We start from the raw sequence: 19806 nt of genomic DNA, 5'->3' as shown, positions 1-19806 counted from the left end.
AATGTAGCAGGACGTGATGATCAAAAGTATAACTTATGATTGAGGACCTTAGGAAACAAGGGCATACTCGTGAACAAAAAGAGACTAGCTTCAATGTCCACAAGGCATCCAATCAACAGCTGCCTTTGACAAGGCTGAAATCTCTAGCGAGCTGCATGACGCTAAATGTGAGAACTTGGCAATGGAGATTTTCCGATTGGATAATGCAACCGTCCGAGTCAGGCTACGGGTATTGCCGAGCTTCGCTCACTAAACGCGAGATTTTGTAGCCTTGTGACTTGGATTTTCTCCGATCGTCCCTTCATCCTCACTTCCAAGTTCTAATATCTAATACAAGGGCTGGACGTCCATCCACCATTTCCGCTCCTTTAACTACGTCCCTCATGTCCAAGGCCACTCTTCTCATTATAGCTGCCACCTCGGCAGCAACAGGCGCGTCCCTCACCGCGTTACTTTTCTCGAAAACTCCCAAGAATGCCGCACAACCTACGGCTACTCCCAGCCTGAAGGAGTCTCCTCTTCCTGCTGCTCCAGTACTCCCACCAGCGTCAACGCCTGTGCCAATCCCGGTTCCTGTCTCCGCTGCCACTCATCCAGCATCATCAGTCATTTCTCCTGTTGATCCTGCAGGCATCCTGAGATATGGCTTCCCCGGTCCAGTGATTGACACTTTATCCACTCCCTCTCATCTCTCATCCTTCAATCGAGCCACCCGCAATCCCCATTGGGTTGCTGAGCATTTCACACCACAATCATTACTCTTGAACAATGCTTCCCGGAGACATAGTGTCTTCTACGAAGATCTGTCGGTTCCTGCCATCTTCAGAGCAAAATTGTCAGACTATGCACGAAGCGGCTACGATCGGGGCCATCAAGTCCCCGCAGCTGACGCAAAATGGTCACAAGAAGCCATGGACTCAACCTTTGTCTTGAGCAATATGTGTCCGCAGGTTGGCGAGGGCTTCAATCGGGATTACTGGGCACATTTCGAAGATTTCTGTCGAAATTTGGCCAAGAGATATCCAAGCGTTAGGGTAGTCACTGGCCCGTTGTACCTGCCGAAAAGAGATGAAAGAGATGGGAAGTGGCGGGTCTCATATGAAGTCATCGGGAACCCTCCTAATGTTGCTGTACCAACACATTTCTACAAAATCATCTATGCTGAGGAAGCACATAACAGCCCAATTGGAAAGGTTGCACTTGGAGCATTTGTTCTTCCGAATGCCGAGATTCCAAACGCGAAAAGCTTGAGTGATTTTGAGGTCCCCATAGAAGCCGTCGAAAGAGCTAGTGGTCTATTATTCGCGGACAAACTCCCGATCGAGAGAAGGAAACGACTGTGTGGTGAAGTGAGATGCGAAATAACGGTCCGCGAGTTTGACAAGGCCCGGCAGCAGTCAAACAGAACAATCCAAGACCAAAGATCACCGCCACAGATCCCACCACCAACTTCAAGATGGTAAATACTCGGCCAGATGCGCGAAGACAGCCCAGCATTTCACTTGAGTTCTAGTCAACTCTGGTCGCATGCGCTAGCAGTATCTCACCTAACCACTTGTTCAACTCAAAACACTTTTTGATCGCGAGGAGGCCCCCTTTGTCAAACCAGTGTAGATGTTGTTAGTGTCCTGGCAGACCCTCTACCTGACTTGACTAGCATACCTACTTCTGAGCACTGTGAGTAAAAAAAGAAGTAGATGTGAAAGCTTTGTCTCTTCATCCAAAGGCACCATGGACTGGGTTAGGCATGCCTTCTCCGACCTTTTAAGGGCAAAAGGAGGAAATAGCAATAGCGGTACACAGACTGGGAGAACAAATCAGAAAGTAAGAGCGAAAGATTCTCCGGGGAAACAAGAAGCTGGCTCCCCATCAGCACAACAAACAAGACTGCATGCGTATTTCAGCGAAAAAAGTCGAGGTCGTTTATCGGTGCGCAGGTATCTAGTCCTTGTGTGCTCGCTGGTACAGGCTTAGAATACTCCATCAGGCCGAGTTGTCACGTGACATACTCCACGGTCAGGACAATATGATTGCATGAGGGACTACCGCTGTACGATCTACTCAACATGGACACTAGCGACATACTGCACACTTGACATAGAGGGTACCGACATACGAAAAATAGACCAACCCTCTCACCTACCTACCGTAAACTTGATATCGAAGGTGGTCCGTGCGTGGAACGAGTAACACATTCGTAAGAGGGATGCGTATGGAAGCCGTGCGCAACCTATCGATTGACTGGACTCAATATCGCAACCCTAGATTCCTTTGGGTCCAATCGGAGATTTCCATCCATATACGAACGCACGGAACTTAACGGTTAAGAAGGACTTTTGCGCTATTAAGGTCGGGTCAGTGCTCAAGCCCGAGCACAGCTGTCAATGCGTCTGATGGACTCCTGAGCTTCAAGCCGAGAGAGGGCTCGATCGCTTCGGGTAGATCATACACAGTCAAACAGAGCTATGCCTAAGCCCTCGAAGTAAAGAAACCCGTGGATATGTCAGATGGGACAGCATGCGAGGTTCCTTGAGAGCAAAAGACTATCAGACGCGAACTATGAGTCGAAGAATAAAAAGAGGAAACGAACATTGGCAAGGCGAAGCGAGCAGGCAGAAGCCGTCCGAGCTCTAATAAATTTTTCGAAACAAGGGTTGTGAGCTTCGGGCTCGAGCTCGCGCCGTAGAAGCGATAATTCGCAATGTTGGGCCAATGCCGACATACGTCATTTCCAATATGATGGATGCATTGACCTTAGCGAAGTCTGAGGGCAACTCTCCCATTCTGGAAGCTCTGACCACGGCTTATTCTAGTTTCAGTCAACAGAAAAACCCTCAGAAAGTGAAGCTGAGAAGCTCCGGCAACCCCTTGAATCGAGCAAGTTTTGGGCATCTCCCGGCAGCTTTTTAGCAGTGATGGCAGCAAGGAACAGGTACGGCTAGTGCTGCTCTGATGCAAAGACTTGCATGATATTCAACAAAAGTGACGCCATGGAGCAGCAAAAAGAGGAATCGTTTTCCGTTGCTTGGTGGGGTGTGGAGTGGATGGACCTCACGAGGACATTCTGAGGAATTCCCTCGGCATGGGTCGAGAGAGCTCGTTGTGCACGGCGAGCTCTCACGAGCTGTTATTCGGAAAAGTGAAGCTCAGGTACTAATCGTGTGTGATAGTCGAAGCTTAATCGATTAATAACGAAAACTTTGACGATGTCCAATCATGTATGCCATGTGGTCGGCAGCGGCCAGCTCGGATACGAACTCGCATCGGTTGCATAGCTCCGTTTTAAATGACGGAGAAGCTCTCAAGAAATGAAAGCGAAGACTCAGTAGACTTCGTGGCGGCACGAGCAAAGCCCTTTCCCCAGCCGATCGATCAACTTCGATCTGATCCCTGCCTTGATGAGTAGATCCCTTGTCCTTCCAGGTGACCACGAAATGGCCGGAAGTCGGTTATTTTGGGCCATCAGCCTAATGAACTGTGCGCCCTGCTGTGCTCTCTGTCTTCGATGATCGACCTAGTACTCGTCGGTGAAGTAGACTAAACAGCTCTCGAGCATTAATTGCAATGACAAACAAGTTCCAAAACTGGACTAGCACAAATAAATTCTGTTGACCAAGAAAGAGGTATCGGGCATTGGATAAAAAGTCCGTAGCATTACTCGGCCAGGCAAGTCGAGTCATGTAGCTGTGGTCAAACACGAGAAATGCCTTCCCGGTTTGGAAATATGAGAATATCGGCGTGCTCCAGCCGCTAAACAGAAAGGCGCAGTGTGATACTTCAGTAGTGCTCGTAGTGCATAAACGTGGATGGATTTTTCGGTCATTCGAGGGCTTCTCAGCAAGCAGAAGCTGACAATGATTATACTTATCCGGTTACCCGTTCAAAGCACGGAGTACTGAGTACCGAAGAGCTGGTGAACACAGGCAGGCCAGCTCCACCTGGACATGGCTGCGTAAATTCAGATAGGTTGGTTACGAGTAGGTTTGGATGCCCAGGAAAGGCTGGGAAGCGGCTCGGAAGCATGATTGATCGTGCCTCGCTTCGGGCTCGAGTGAATATGTGGGGAGGAGCTCATCACTGACATTACTACCTCACGCATGCTTTCTGTACGTATTGTGACAAGCTGTGCGTTTACCTCTGGGGTCTGCATTTCTGAGGTCATTGTCAATGGAGATTTGGCTGGGCCCATAATTAGAGGTGGCGATGTTGGAGAAGTGGGAGGGACATGGATCAAGTGGTGCTTCCTCGAGGATCCCCAGCAGACAGTTCTACTTGCCAATACTTGGGACGATCTTACAATGTCTCAACCAAGAAAGTGAAGCCAATCCAGCTGTGGTTAGGACTCAGTAGTAATCTACAGTAGTACTAGTATTGCTGTTCCGTCCCAGAAGTACGCCTGGTCCAAGGTCGACGGAAGAACGGCTGGCTTGGTGGGGGTGCGGCGGCCAGCGAAGCCTAGTCTGTGAGCGCTCTACGAGTAATCGACCATCGGCCCTCCAAAACGTGCGGGTGTCTCGGTGGTCATAAAACCACCAACCAACAATTTCAGCGTGACTTATTGCACACGGAGGGCTGGAGTCTCGAGGCGACTGTCGTCCGTACCTGCCTTGGTGCCGGTCAACTCCTCAGCTAGTTAAGGCACAGCCGGAAGGCAGCCCGAGAAATGGCACTTGCACCTGCAGTGTTGAGCGCTGGAGCAAAGGCGGCCCCCTCGGGCCCATTGGGACTTGAAGGCAGGGGCGGAAGCGGGGTTTTGGCCAAACACGCCACATGCGGGCTTGGCGGCGTCTGTGTTGCTGGGAAACTCTATTCTGGCGTCATCCCCAACGCCAAAAGAATCATGGCACAAGCACCAGTATTTCTCCACATTCGGCTTGCCCCGACCTTTGGCTTAACCTACAGTATGTACTCCGTGACTGGTACGACGGGTGTTGCGTCCACCGTTTACTAGGTTCCATGGCTTTTCCTTTAGGGCCCACCGCCTTGCTTAGTCGCTTTTGTCTCAGGTGAGTCAAGCGAAAGAGTGGCCGGGGTTTCAGTCTGCTAGGTTGCTGACTGGAATTTTCTCTCTCCGAGCACATGAACAAACCAAGTCCTGGGAAGTTGGGGCATCCACTACTGGGAGAGCAAACAGTGACGATGTCTGAGCGTCATGTATTGATATAAAATGAATATTATGAACTATGTCGAGTATCCCCTTGGCCCCCGCATGGCTAGAGCTTTCGTGTCCCTCTGTATGTAACTTGAGCGTCCTCCATGATTATGTCCGCGTAGATGCTGCCGTAGATCCGGCGTGGTTGTGTTGCACATGATACCCCCAGTCAATGATATTTCTCCATGTACTTTTAGCTCCCCCGTAGGTAATGATTAGTTTGATGCAGATGATTTTGTTTTCATCATGCGCGGTCGTGATTGTCGTCTCTGCTGAATGATTGATTATTTTGAGTAGAAAATTCGTTGCTCGCTTCGGTTTTGATCAGTCTCGCGTTGTGGTGGTAAGCATTTTAGTGCCAGTCACCCCAGGTCTGTGCTGCCTGAACTGTAACTGTAACGGTGATGTATTCCTTCTGAGGAGCAGCAGTGATCAGAGAGGTCACAACAGAGGTAACGGTGGTAGGGACTGTCACGGTGGTGGGAACTGTCACAGGAACAGTAACTGGGACAGTCTTGACAACTGTCGTTGGAACGGTGACAGGAACGGTAACTGGCACAGTAACTGGGACGGTCTTGACAACAGTTGTGGGAACGGTCACGGTAGTGGGAACTGTGACAGGAACGGTGACCGGCACGGTCTTGACAATAGTTGTAGGTACTGTGACAGGAACGGTGTTGACAACAGTCGTGGGAACTGTCACAGGAACAGTAACTGGGACAGTCTTAACAACTGTCGTTGGAATGGTGACAGGAACGGTAACTGGCACAGTAACTGGGACGGTCTTGACAACTGTCGTGGGTACAGTCACAGGAACGGTAACTGGGACGGTGTTGACAACTGTCGTGGGAATTGTTACGGTACTGTACTGGACCTGGGGTGCAAGAGTATAGGTGACAGTAACGGTCGAGCCCTTCCAGTCGTTCCAGCCATCAGTGCGAGCCTTCAGAGCGGCAGCACTGGCCGAGGCAGCGAGGAGAAGGACAGAGAGAATCTGCATACTGATGGTTGATAGTGGGGTAAGCGAACGGGTGATGAAGTCCGAGGCGAGTATGAACGAAGGACTGGGAGAGGGTTGGTTGAACGAAGGTAGACTTCTTATGTTGAGTAGCAATAGGATTGTTGTGAGACTGATGAAGGAAGTCCTCACAGAATGCACCTTACCATGCTCTCTCTATATAGGTTCCCCTCCTCTCAGAGCTGGGTTTTGAAGGGCGTACACCCAGATGGAAAGGTGCTCCACAGCCCTCTTCGCCAAACAGACTTACCTCTTTCCGAATCTTTTCGCTGACCCGCCCGGGACCTTACTGGAGAGGCGAAGGTTTCGCTGGACAAGTGCTTCCCAGCCCTCTTCGCCCAGCAATACTCTCTGTTTCTGGAATCTAGTTCACGGGTTGTGGCCCTCAGCTGACGTCCCCTCCAACCAGAACAACCGTGCGGCAGGAAAAGGATGGCACTGGGGGTGATCACCAAGCCACTCGGCAAGCGTTGGCGACATTGCATGGAAAGTTCAACGGCATGCAGGTCAAGCAGCCTGAGAGCTCCGCCGAATATGCTGGCTGGCATGCTGGTCCAGCCGTATGAGCAAAAGAGGGACACGACAAACACGACCTTGCAAGGTCATATGGAGTCGGGCTAAGCTTCCCGGGCTTGGCGAGAGCTTGGCGACAAGTCAATAATAGCTCGGGCGTAACCATAACGGGTACTAGAGTGGCTCGAAGCTTTCAAGGAGCACGAGCCATTCGTCAAAGAATACCTTAGTGTGGTCCTGGCTATGTCTTAGGTCTGACATCCCTGGGTTTGCTCAGCCGCTCTTGTATGGATAGGTTTCGGTTAAGGCTCACCTTTTCGTACCTGTGGCCCACGCCCGACTGCCACCTGGAAGACAGGCCAACACACTTTCCCATGGGAAGAATCCGGTTCTGGACAATCCAAGCCTCCCAGGCCCAACGCCCCTCTCCTCTGTACTCTATGCTCCGTACGGTGGATAACACTTACGATCTACGAGTCCTCCGTACATAACCAGCTGTCGAGACTGCGGAGCACAGCGGTCGCCGGGAGCTCAACTTGGGCATGGCGATCCGTGACCAATAAGTGTGGCCTATCCACTGTGACTTCTGCGTTACGAGGCAGTTCCAAGGCACAAAAATAATTACAGGCCGGTTTTGTCACCAACCTATCCTAGGAACTCGTGGCAAAGCTGGCCTTGCCTTTTCCTCACTAGATTTTTGCAGTCAGCTGTGTGCCTACAGTACATATCCGGACGCCGCATGAAAGTGGGACCTCGCCACCGACTTGATCACGTTGTTGCCCGCGGAATCACTGCCGTACGCAACAGCTTCTGTCGCCTCTTGGCAGCGTGACGGTTCTGGTGCTACGACGAATGAGTGCTGCAGTGTTCTTTGCACGACAATGCACATATTTATGTGCTCGCATTTCAGCTAATATCCTCACCGCTGGGAAAAGGCACAATTCCAACCCAAACACTGGGAAACTACAGCCGAAACCATGGTGGCAATCTATGTCAAGCTCCCAGTAAACTTCCCACATCAACCTTTCACGGCAGGTTCATGGCAGGTGGCGGCTCAGTGTCTCCCCCACCACCCTTACTCCCATGATGTGCCTCTTTCAATTGCTAGGATCGTCTCAATATGCTGCATCCCCACTTTTTCACGTTGCCCATCCTTGCCCTTTTCTTGACTGCGGGCGAGCATCTGTGCCGTCTTTAGCATGTTCTTGATCTGCCGTCCATTGATGTTGACACGAGCAAGCCGGTCCAGGTCTTTTCCTGTGACTCCAGTAGCCGATCCTAGGAACTGCTGCCAAATGTGTCTGCGGGATTCGACGGACAGATTTGGGTAGTTGATGGTGACGTGAATTCGAGAGTGGAACGCTTCGTCGATGTTCTTCATCCGATTCGTCGTGAGGAAAAGCACACCTTCATAGTACTCCTTCACATGATTTTTAGCCATGTGGAGGACTTCAGGTCACAGGTGAGTTTTGGGGGGGAGGGGGGCGGAAATAGTGAACTTACCAATACTCTCAAGAAAATAGACACCATCTTATTCCGCTCGAGATCGTTGGAACTTCGGGCCTCCAGGAATACATCTGCCTCATCAAGCAGCAACACGGCGTTCCATTTGCTGACCATATCAAGCACCAGATTCAAGGACTCCTCGATACCGGTGGGGTCGAGGCCTAAATCACCAGCTGACAACATATATAAGGGAACACGCATCTGAATTGTTGTGTGGTCAGCAGACTGTTCGCCTACATCCTTACCGTATGATACAGATGGCTCTGTACATAGTACCAGGCATTTGGTAATCGAGAAGGGTGGGTATGTAAATCGAAATGGATCACTCACATCCTCAGCAACCGACTCACTGGTCAACGTCTTACCCACTCCGGGTGGGCCAGAAAGCAGCATAATCCTGTTGAACAATCACAATTAGCTTAATGTCCCAGCCATTCGAAAAGCACATGAAAATATTGGCTGGTTTCACATCGGTGCTGGGGACTAATGTTGCTCCAATCTCATCTCAGATGGATTATGAAGCCTTTTAAATAATTGTTGCCGAGAGTCGCGAACAGTATACCTAGGGCTAGAAGATATACTTTTCTCTCTTCGATGGGCTATGGGCGCCCGTAATCGACAACGATACATCATCTCTCGGTGGGTTGAGTTGCCCGTCACTGACAATAATAAGCAGGCTGGGTAATTAACTTACATTCCGCGTCCCTTTCCAGCAATGACATCGTCAAAGTCATCCTTGTACTTGACTTGAGACTCCACAAAGGCTCTAATGAGCGACTTTTGCTCCGATGGTAAAACCAAGGACGAAAACGCATTTTCGGCGAATTTGATTGGAGCGATCTGGTCGACGTAAAACCACAACCACTTCTTAGTCTTGATCGCATAACCTCGGACATAGGGAACACAGAGGAGAAGCTCTTCGGTTGTTAGTGGGCGATGCTTTGGCTTGCGGGCATCGTTGGACATTGCACCCTCCGAGACAACATCCTCTGCATCGTCGAAGTAGTCTTCGGAGTCAGAAACCTCTTCGTCTTCATCATCACTATCATGCGACTCCGCACCGAGTCGGAGTAGAGTACTGTCTGTGGCCCTGCCAAGTGAGGTGAAATACACAGCATAATTAGGCATGAACCTATTGTGAGCATCGCAGTCGATGATGATCCGAGTTTCAACATTATGGCGAATCATCCCGCATCTTCCATATCCAAGGCATACACCGCGGTACGCCATGTAGTGGTAGCCTGCATATCGCTCAAATAATTTACCTCTCAACACCAACCGTTGAATCAAAGCCTCCTTTTGAGGATGGAAGTCGAGAGGATAGGCCGAGAGATTGATGATTGGGGTGGTCCCTTGGAACTCATAGTTGTCCAAAGAGCTATGATTCTGTCCAAATTTGGTTCCATCCCAATCACAAGACCAAACATCGAGACGCAGAAATTGCATTCCTCGTCTTGAATCCGTGCAGTTCTGCGTGGAGTTGAGCTTGAAGACACATTCTTTGCCATCAGAGATACTGTACACCATTGTTTGAGGTTCAAAAATGGTCCATAAGTAATCAAACGTGATGACTCCGTTCTTCACGAGATCAATCTTTGCTGCGATGGCGTTCTTGAGTTCCTCAAATATGACGTCGTGGAACAACTGGAGGTGCTCTTTGGCAACTGGTTCCTCGAAGTCGTCATTTTCGAGTAGTGATGTGAGTATGGCCCAACGGTGAACAAATGGATGGAAGGGTGCTTTGAAGACAAGACGTTCAAGGTTTGTAGTAACTCCAGGATAGTCCTTTAGCATGGCACCCAACGACTTCTTGAGCCACGGACTTTGGACGATTATCGAGTCGATGTCATACTTCTTCCGACTATCGTAACTTTTCTTCTTGCGGACAAGAAAGGCGAAACGAGCAGTTTCCTTCGTTTCTGCTGCTTCGACGGCATCTTGTGGCTCATCGACGACCCATTGGAACTTCCCTTCCGAATCTTTCTTCTGGAAGAGTGATTTGGCCTCGGTGATGCTGCCTTGAGGAACGTCGGATTCCTTTTGCTCTTCTTCCTGCTGCTGGGTCTTCTCCTCATTATCTCCAGCCGTCTCTTCCGGGTTGGCTAGAACGGCACCCTTCTCTTCAACAGACTGTTCAGTATTGGCTTGGTGGTCAATCATGGAAACCATCTTGTCAGGCAACGGGATGAAGAAGGATTTGAAAATGAGAGGACTCTTCTAAAGGAACAATCGAGCAGAATGAATTCTCAGGAAGATGGTTAAATAGCGAAAAAGAAATCCCGACCAAACTCTCTTCACAGGTGAAGTTATACTTCTTGTGATATCAGTGCTGGAATATGAAGTCTGTGGGGCGGTAGCAATTGGTAGCTTGATAGCGGGGTGCGACAACCTTGTATGTATCTCCTGCCTAGAGATAGGCAGCTACCTGGCCAACACACCTCTTAGATGCATAGGGCATCAAGTCATAACTCGAAGATCAGCCTGTTATCCATGGTGATACAACTAAGCGTGGTGCATCAATCAGCCAGGCCGCCGTTTAGCGGGTTCTGCCTGGAGGACGCCCTTACTGGTGAGGCGCAGGTGGTATCACCAAGACAATGAGTCAGGCAATTCACCCGAATCGGGCCATTCAGTTGGGGCCCAATATCACTTTGCTTGTACAGATGATAAGATACCTGCAGGTCAAGCATTTCTCAAACAGTCCACTTATTGAGGTGTGGGGGGGTCATGTTGATCAAGGCTGACTCGAGGCTGTAGCCTGAAAGTTCCCTGAACCTGAATATTATCGACTAATATGAACTAGCGCAATTGTCGAATCACGTGAAGTGAACGTTCATCCACTACCATCTCCTTGGACTGATTCCATCGGGGAGGCCGTGCTCTCTCTCAGCATGAAACTGGGGAGTCCATCAAAGGCATCGACAATTGTGTTTGGGCTTAAGTACTGCCCCAGCCCTTATAGCATGAAAGTCCCTTTCAGCTGTTGGGAAGCCGCCAGTCAAGGCTTTATCACAATCCTTGAGGGATCTTTTGTCTTTCCATATGCGCCTCCCTCTGCTCGCTTCCGCTCAATCGCTTCTTTGTAAGGTGGTGCTGTTGGTGGCTGCACTGGTGGAAGGCTCGTGTGGCCGGCCGGTAGTTTATATGTAGCATCTGCATCCCAGGCCGAAAGGTCACCACAAGACAGAAAGGGTGCGATCCAGCGTTTAGGATCAGTCTCTTCATCCTCGAAATGAACCACTACTACCCCATCTTCGCGCGGGTGCCTCGTCTGCCTGCCTGTCCCCTGTACCGGCCTTTCGATCTCCGATGAGTTTGACGGTGTCGGCACAGGGGTTTGCAAGACAGATCCAATCTCAGGTGTCCAGTTTTTGATATGTTTGTAGCCCTCACAGACAACAAAAGCCTCAATGCTGCTGGCGCGGCTTGAGCGCGGTTTCGCCACATGCACCCTTTCAAAAACCAGCCTGAGTTGTGCGTAAATGAGATCAACATCGCGACCACGAAATATCTTCGCCACGAACTTCCCACCTGGTTTCAAAACCTTCATGGCCAGTACGAGAGCGGAATAGAGAAGTTGCGACTGCACGTAGATGTCCAAGTCGTGCATTCCTGTCACATCCGGCGCGCCATCGCTGATGACTAGATCTACTCTATGAGTTTCGTTCTGTTCATCGAAGTCCGGGTCGATAGCCTTCAAGAGAAGGGGGACGGTGGACGGATGCGTGATGTCTGCTTTCAGCTGGATAATTCCTTCTAGCGGTGCCATTGGCTGTAGGTCGATAGCCACAATTTTTACATTCTCCCGGGGCTTGAGGGTGGGTTTCGTGTTATTGATGTCAATAGAGCCAATTCCATCAGTCAGAGTAGCATCTGTAGGATTTGAATCCCGCAAGACCGGATTTTGCGACTTCAGTCTCTCCATCTTCTCAACCCACGCTCGACGACCGAAGCTCTCACCTTTGATCAGCACCCGAGAGAGGACTTGACTCCAACTACCCGGTGCCGCGCATAGATCGACGACTCTGGTGCATTTTGAGGTGTCGCTGTAGGAAAAGAGATCAAATTGTTCATCGATCTGAATAAGTTTAAACGCGGACCGCGCTCGCCAATTTTGTTCTTTGGCGAGGCGGTAATAAGCATCTCTCTTGTCCTTGGACGATTTCCCCATTATGGAACCTTCCTCGGTCCGGTTCTATTTACCTTCTGGATGACCTTTTGCACCTAGGCAAATCGCAGAGGCTGCACTACATGAAAGTATGCAGAATAGCAAAAATATGGGATTCCATGGCAAGCGTTGTGTTCAGCCTCGTCCTGCCAAGCCTGTACGGCAGAACTTAGAGACCAGGTATTTTCCCCTCCGCATTTGGACACCGTGACTTTTGACGCGGGCCGCAAACAAATACCGCAGAGACAACCTTCGACAGCAACACACCATCAGAGACAGACAGGTCAAGAGACTGCGCCATAAGCATGGCCTCTTCGATGTCCCTCTATTCCGTCATAGGGATTTTGATCCTGTCCACCGACGCAAGTGCGGACTCCCACCGCTTGTTTGCGAAATACTATTCCGCTCCTCACCAGTCTGCTACACAGCCGACCCCTGCGCAGCCATACGCGAGTCTGAAGGAGCAAAAAGCGTTCGAGAAGGGTCTATTGGAGAAGACCTCGAAACAGACGTCCGATGTGATCCTCTACGACAACAAGGTGGTCGTGTTCAAGAACGAGAGCGACGTCATGTTGTATGTGCTTGGCGGCCCAGAAGAGAATGAGATCCTGCTCTACAATGTTATTCTGGCGCTGAGAGATACGCTCAGCATACTATTAAAGTATTGTTCTTTCCGTCGAGATGCCTGTCCCTGCGGGTTTGAACCAAGGCTGACACGTATCCTACTCAACTCACAGAAACTCCACGGACAAACGCACAATCATGGAAAACTATGATCTGGTCACCTTAGCGATCGACGAGATTGTCGACGACGGTATCGTGTTGGAGACAGACCCCGTTATGGTTGCTTCCAGGGTCTCGAAAGCACCGGCACAGGATGCACCTAACATGAAGAACCTCGACCTCAGCGAACAAGGCATACAGAACCTGTGGGAATTCGGAAAGAAGCAGGGTATTGAGTTTGTGAGGAGGAATTTATGATCTTGCACGCCACTACATGGCAGGCAGGCCGGCCAGATACCGAACACGGTGTGTGATTACCTACCATACCTGCATGATATGCGGAATGTTTCTGGCGTTATGACATAGAAGCAGCTTATGAGAATTATGAAGCAATGCAAAAATGCCATTCAAATGGCCACCGCGGGTCATTGAAATTGTACGCCTTGTTGCTGTCAGACGTACGGCGATTGGCGAGCTACCTACATCCAGCGTGACCACCGAGAAACCCCAGCTTTGTCTGAGACCCATGCACGTGATTACTGAAATCTACTGTTACCACCTGAGGAGAATTACGAAAACGTCCGCTATTGGAAAGCGACTGACGAATGGACCAAGAAATATCTACACAGACAGGTTGGATGAGGTGGTGTCGCTCCTGTGGTATGACATGGCGTGTACTCCCGGTCGACCTCGAGACCGTCACCGATTTCTAGATCGAGGAACTTGCCAAATGTTAGAACATTGGAAGTCAATAATTATGTCAGATTCACCACAGCAGAATACTCTGCTGATTTCTGAGTGCGAGGGAAGATTTCCCGTACCTCTCTTCGTCGAGCCACAACCAGTTCAAACGAATCGCCGATGGATTAGGACAAATATAACTTGTCGAGCGTTGCTGTAAAGGTGACATAGTTAAACGATATGCCTTTTTTTTCTTAATAAAAAATCCACACCAAACCGAGTTGCAGATACTATACAAAAGTCCTCCGACAAAAGGTAAATCCAGCAAAAGAGGTCCTTATCAGGAGTCGGGCCGTAGACATCCAAGGCCGTAACGATGAAACGGGAGCGAGACCAAGTTCTACGTCGACGTACGCATGTGAAATCCCATGCTGATGGCAAATGTACGGGTTAGTGCTGATAGTTTTCTTCCTCGCTGCCTGTCAGTAGTGATAACTACCTCCTGGGTAGAAAGAGAAGTCACTGCCAAAAGATCCAGAATCCGGGGTGTGACGCCTTCCGTAGGCTGGCCTTTGGCTTGGTGTTGTAAAGGAATGATCAGGTTGGCCAGCGTCTTGCATGCCGGGATCCGGATATTGTGACCCATAGCCAGCGAAGTCCTGGACATTTCCGGGAGGGGGATAGTTCCAACTGAACGGGTCAGGTGCCCCGGCTGGCCCTGATATGTTGAGAGGCAATTCTGGGAAGCTACACGGATTAATTTCACATGCTTGGGCATACCCGACGGGGAGAGTCTCGTTCTCCATTTCAACTCCGGCCACCAAAGGATCCAGTCCAACGGTGGGAATATTTTGCCAATGAAGAGCCTCCAATGGAGGGTCGGCTGGGTTTTTGTAGTCTGAGTTTTCCTGCAAATATCTTTGATCAAGCTCCTCGGTCAATTTCTGGAGTCCTTGGGTCAGCATCAGCTGGCAACGAGTCGCTGCTTGTTGGCATTCTTCAAGCCAGTAACTTTGTACCAAAGTATTCAAGTTGTTCAAGCATTGCTGTCGACTCATTGAAACCTTCAATACTGCCTTGACAGTGTTTTCGATATTCTTCTCGATGTCAAGATTATGTCTGGCGGGAGTCCAATCTGCGACAACATCAATAGAGACATAACGGCGGTGGAGCTGGACCTACAGGGAGATATCTTCTCATCTGCTTCAGTACCAAAGAGGGCCAAATAAATCGTCCTCCATTTAGACTCCGGGCCATTCCGGCCAAGTTCCTTTGGCCTTGAGCGCATGTCCGGTGTAAGATGGCCTTTCTTATAATGCGTTTCGCGAATGTGATGCTGCTAATCTTTAGCTCTTCATGGAATCTGGAATGGGCAATAGCCACAACATTATCACAGTAAACATGGCCCTGACTTACCCTCAACACAGAGTCGATGGTTTCGAACTTGGCACCGTGACAGGCGGCATACCGCACAGGATCTGATTTGTGGAAGGGACAGGCAAAATGCTCATTCGAAGATACTCTTCGTCCTGCTGATGGTAGGTTATTGCCACCACTTTCTCTCCGGCCGTTCCAAGGAAGGTCATCGTCGTCTTCATCATCATCTGGAGGTAGTCCATTGCCAGTAGCTTTACCTTTTGGGCTCTCGGTTGCACGTTTCCGCTGGGGTGCAGTACTTGCTTTACGAGAGCCTGATTTTGTAGAAGTACCTGAAGCATGCTGCTTCACGGTCGTTGACTGACCCAACAGTGACGAGGCCTTTCCGGCAGCTGGAGATTCGATCCGGAAACAGTCAAGCAGTGAAACAAGAGCTTGCCAGGCGTCTTTGGATGTTTTCGTCAGCACTCGATATCCCTGGGGAGTGCATTATGGGACCGACTGGGGAAGAAAACTCCTTTTCCCAATATTCCAGACCAGTAGAGCCATATCTCTCGCGGCTAGCTCTTGGTTCGTCCTCATTCCTAGAAGATAGTTCATAGTTTCCAGTCTCGGATGCAGAGTCGGAATCCCTAGGCCTTGGTGAGAATTCATAGGTGCTTTGTGGAACGTATCGTGGAACAGTACGTAGATGAGTGCTGTTATGACCCCGGGCAGCATTGAAGGTTCTAGGCCCGAGGGAGCCACTAAATTCGTCGTTCAGCATAGCAACTGGGCCGCGAGGCCCTGACTCCATTGCTTGCAGGGATCGCCAAAGCTAACAGAGATCCCAAGTTCCAGTACTTGGTAAAACAGGCGTAATCTACAGCAGCAAACCGCGACTAACTCGTCTGTACCACACGGAGACTGGGGCTCCAATTTCTAACGCGTGAGCGTTTAGAGACTGCTAGACAAGAATCAAATCCATCTTCAATATTGGGTGGCACAACCTCCTTTTTATGGGGCTGCCTTCCATAATGAAGCCATGATGTAGGGTCAAGGGACATGGGACCTGATGGTAACCGGTGAGCTGGGTCGCAAGAAACTGAAACCACCGCGATCGGTGCCAAATATCCCGCGACTGGGCGGTCGCGACTTCGTCAGGCAGGCCTACTCTCGTCGGCATCGCTAATTCAAATCCCTGGGGCTGGAAGAATCGATGTGCTTGCGGTTCCTATCATGAATCCCAGCTCTGCAAGGGCCAGAGCCTTTGGATGGGCCAAAGTGACGTGGCACGAAGTGTTGCGGGGTCATGTCGCGTCGTTGCGATGTTGGGCCAGGATCACCGTTGGCGGATCTGAGTGAGTGGACGTGAAATGCCCACGATATAGTGGATCCACCTGCCCACACATGCCTTCCAACACGGCCGAGGATTCATTTGAGTAGAGCCTTACGGATCAGCCATGCTCACGGTCGAATCTGGCGATCTGTGAGCTGGCCAATTATGACAAAAGCGCCAGCTTCGGTTCTCACTAGACCACGATACTGATATAGATTTATTCCACCTAGCCTTACCTGAAGTCCATTGGTATCAAAAGCATGATAGTGAGCTTCTGCTACTAGTAGAATTAATCCTAAACCACCCTTACAAACAATTGTTGTTCTCAGATCTAGAATTCACCGAAACAGTACGAGTGACAGTGATGACGATATTTATCGCCGAATTACGTTTAACTTATGCCGACATACTCTATTACCTCGGCCCGTGGCTTTTCCACACCTACGTGTTTTCCTCTGCTGTTCTTTTCGCTCAAGCTATTTGTATTATACTGGCGAGGTAGAACATTCACAGCCAGTCAGTAATGATCCAATGGCGATCTTGATGTTGATGGACACTGGACATGGTTCCTTTTGCAACTGTAATGTTGAAAAAACAGCCATCACCAAAAGGTCCATCTTTTGTCTGGTCTAGGAAAATCGCTATTGCAAGCATTTGACGTCTTCCCGTGACGAAGTCACCCGCAGCACGATACTGTGAACATAGTATCTCTTTACCTCAGCGATTACGACCTAGCAACCATGGTACGGACGCGGACTTGGATCTTATCAAATCGCCCCAAGGATACGCCGACGTATTCCGGTCCAGCTCCTACATTCACGCTGATAGAGAGAGATCTCCAACCTCTTCAGCCAGGGGAAATTCTCGTCAAGGTGCTTTTTCTCTCCAATGATCCTGCTCAGCGGACCTGGATCAAGTCCAGTGATGACCTTCCCAGCGATCGTCATTACGTAAAGCCGGTCGACCTCAACATGCCCATGCAGTCGCGTGGTTTGTGCGAAGTCATTGAGTCAAGGAGTGATGTTCTGCCCAAGGGTACAACTGTACTGGCCCGCGTGAACTGGAATGAGTATGCTGTCCTGGATGCCAAAGATGCCACTCCTTTATCGCCTCTGCCTAACGGCCTGAGCTTCTCACACTATCTTGGCGTCTTTGGAACGACTGGGCTCACTGCCTATTATGGCATCGTGGTGGTTGGCGAGGCGAAATCAAGCCACCGTCTCGTTGTTAGTGGCGCTGCGGGCGCGACAGGTAGTATGGTAGTGCAGATAGCGAAAAAGGTTAGGACTTCCTCGTGGCACATGGCAAGATGTGCTAAGAATACGCGACAGATCATAGGTGTCCGCGAGGTCATCGGTATTGCCGGATCTGATGACAAGTGCAAGTTTGTGGTCGAAACGTTAGGCGCCGATAAGTGCCTGAATTACAGAAGTCCGTCTTTCTTTGATGATCTTACAAAAGCCACCGAGGGCTGTGTCGATATCTACTTTGACAATGTGGGGGTGAGTTGATTTTCTCGGCCTGACTTGTTTACAGTATCAAGGATCCAGGGGCTAACATTTCCAGGGTACAATATTGGATGCCATGCTGGGCCGACTCAAGCAAAATGGAGTTGTTGTTGCATGCGGATCAATTTCAGGATACAATTCCAATCAGGGCACATTATTGACGAGTAAGATGACTTCCTCAGTCTTTGGTTGTGCTTGCCTGGGATGCCCTGACAGCTAATCGAATATCCTCAGACTACTTCCAGGTTATCAGTATGAGATTGCAGATCAGGGGATTTATCGCTGCAGACTATGTGCACAAAGCCCAAGAGGTGACGGAGATATTCATTCGTGCCCTGGAACAAGGGAAGCTGACAATCAACGACGAGCTTGAACACGTGGTTCCAACCACTTTTGAGGACGTACCGAAGACCTGGTTGAAGTTGTTCGATGGATCCAACATCGGTAAACTGGTGACAAAGATAATACCTTGATAACAAGGGACTCTCGAGGGAGTATGAGGGGTTACTCTGCCCTCACGAATATAGTCATCCTCTTGTACCCGAGGCTGCGATGGATTACAAAGCCGGAGATTGGTTCCCTAGCTCGCCACTGCTGGGCCCCAACTACTACATACATGCGGTATGCATGTCTTGTCTCTCATTAGGTGCATTCTGTAGGTCATACATAGCAACGTAACTTGTCGCATGTCAAAAAATATCCTGCTCGTAAGATCAGCAAAGTAAGACGAGATCTGTATCCACTATGTACATGCCGGCTTTGTGGCCCAAGAACCCGGGCCGGGCAGGTCCAATGTCTATGCCGGCGGCCCGTTTGGCTAACGGAGACTTCGTGTCCACGTATCGTTGGAATGACCATGGCAGACACCCATATAATGTGGTCCTTCTAATTATGCCCCTGGAGACTGTCGATTCTGCCGTATGTGATTGAAATCTGAGCCACGAAACGTTGTCCTCACAGCACTGCTTTGTATTTCTGGCTTGGAAAGCAGATCTTGAAGAAGACTTAATCAACCAAGTGAGGAGGGGCATGCTATCAACTGGTCTTGGTCTACTCAATGGAGGCGTGGCATTCATTACAGGTGCCAGTCAAGGTATGTGTAAGCTTGGTGTCCGCATCGAATGCCCGAACAGGGTCTCAGAAGCAAGGTTTTAGGCATCGGAGAGGCCACCGTTTTTCAATTCGCCAAACACGGAGCAGCCTCCTTGGCGATCAGCGATATAAACTTGTCGTCGCTGGAGAAAGTTGGGCAACGGCTCAGGGACGAGCACCCACAGGTTGAGGTGGAGGTACTCTACATCGATACGAGTAATGAGCAGTCCATCATCGATGCTCATGAAGCTACCATCCAGCGATTTGGCCGGATCGACTATGCGGTCAATAACGCTGGAGTGGCAGGCCCATTCCTGCCGTCGATGGACACCTCTCGAGAACAATTCATGTTTGGGATAGACATCAACATGGTTGGAGTGTGGCTTTGCCAGCGAGAACAAATTAAACACATGCTGAAGCAAGAAGGACTCACCCCGGGGCATGTTATCATTTCGGCTGCTTCGCTGGTCAGATTGTGTTTCTAACACCAGTGATTGGTACAGGGCCTGCCGGGGCACGATCGTCAATATGTCATCGATCTATGGCCACAAGTGTGCGAGATCGAACATAACATACGGTACTGCAAAGCATGCGGTGCTGGGAATCACTCGAAATGTGAGCCGCATCAACCCTTAGGCCTGATCGCTGAATCCTGATCTCATTCACAGGACGCGGTCAGCTATGGCAAGGAGGGGATACGCATCAATGCCGTCTGTCCAGGGTGAGACACCTCCGTGGACACGCTGACGG

The 19806-nt window shown here is 50.0% G+C and overlaps 7 protein-coding genes across 7 annotated transcripts; 4 read left to right on the top strand and 3 right to left on the bottom strand.

Annotated features, from left to right (window-relative positions):
• Positions 1-383: 383 nt before the first annotated feature.
• On the top strand, positions 384-1463 carry A1O9_09682 (endonuclease G, mitochondrial; the record flags this gene model as incomplete). Its single annotated transcript, XM_013401651.1, has 1 exon — positions 384-1463. The coding sequence occupies one exon, from the start codon at positions 384-386 to the stop codon at positions 1461-1463; it is 1080 nt and encodes a 359-aa protein (XP_013257105.1).
• A 6295-nt stretch (positions 1464-7758) lies between these two features.
• On the bottom strand, positions 7759-8582 carry A1O9_09681 (uncharacterized protein; the record flags this gene model as incomplete). The annotated part of the gene is made up of 3 exons (XM_013401650.1): positions 7759-8103; positions 8187-8390; positions 8520-8582. The coding sequence occupies 3 exons, from the start codon at positions 8580-8582 to the stop codon at positions 7759-7761; spliced, it is 612 nt and encodes a 203-aa protein (XP_013257104.1).
• Positions 8583-8879: 297 nt separating this feature from the next.
• On the bottom strand, positions 8880-10358 carry A1O9_09680 (uncharacterized protein; the record flags this gene model as incomplete). Its single annotated transcript, XM_013401649.1, has 1 exon — positions 8880-10358. One exon carries the CDS (start codon positions 10356-10358, stop codon positions 8880-8882), a length of 1479 nt encoding a protein of 492 aa, XP_013257103.1.
• Positions 10359-11187: 829 nt separating this feature from the next.
• Positions 11188-12360, bottom strand: A1O9_09679 (23S rRNA (-2'-O)-methyltransferase; the record flags this gene model as incomplete). The annotated part of the gene is made up of 1 exon (XM_013401648.1): positions 11188-12360. The coding sequence occupies one exon, from the start codon at positions 12358-12360 to the stop codon at positions 11188-11190; it is 1173 nt and encodes a 390-aa protein (XP_013257102.1).
• Positions 12361-12662: 302 nt separating this feature from the next.
• On the top strand, positions 12663-13338 carry A1O9_09678 (uncharacterized protein; the record flags this gene model as incomplete). Its single annotated transcript, XM_013401647.1, has 2 exons — positions 12663-13018; positions 13095-13338. The coding sequence occupies 2 exons, from the start codon at positions 12663-12665 to the stop codon at positions 13336-13338; spliced, it is 600 nt and encodes a 199-aa protein (XP_013257101.1).
• A 3858-nt stretch (positions 13339-17196) lies between these two features.
• On the top strand, positions 17197-18437 carry A1O9_09677 (uncharacterized protein; the record flags this gene model as incomplete). The annotated part of the gene is made up of 4 exons (XM_013401646.1): positions 17197-17736; positions 17788-17958; positions 18023-18128; positions 18199-18437. The coding sequence occupies 4 exons, from the start codon at positions 17197-17199 to the stop codon at positions 18435-18437; spliced, it is 1056 nt and encodes a 351-aa protein (XP_013257100.1).
• Positions 18438-19085: 648 nt separating this feature from the next.
• Positions 19086-19781, top strand: A1O9_09676 (uncharacterized protein; the record flags this gene model as incomplete). The annotated part of the gene is made up of 3 exons (XM_013401645.1): positions 19086-19531; positions 19560-19671; positions 19725-19781. The coding sequence occupies 3 exons, from the start codon at positions 19086-19088 to the stop codon at positions 19779-19781; spliced, it is 615 nt and encodes a 204-aa protein (XP_013257099.1).
• Between the last annotated feature and the right edge of the window lie 25 nt (positions 19782-19806).

This window comes from Exophiala aquamarina (genome assembly GCF_000709125.1).
Source record: "Exophiala aquamarina CBS 119918 chromosome Unknown aczIA-supercont1.10, whole genome shotgun sequence".
NCBI classification, from domain to species: domain Eukaryota; kingdom Fungi; phylum Ascomycota; class Eurotiomycetes; order Chaetothyriales; family Herpotrichiellaceae; genus Exophiala; species Exophiala aquamarina.
Note: the sequence above shows the minus strand (reverse complement) of the source record. Positions and strands in the feature narration are given on the sequence as shown.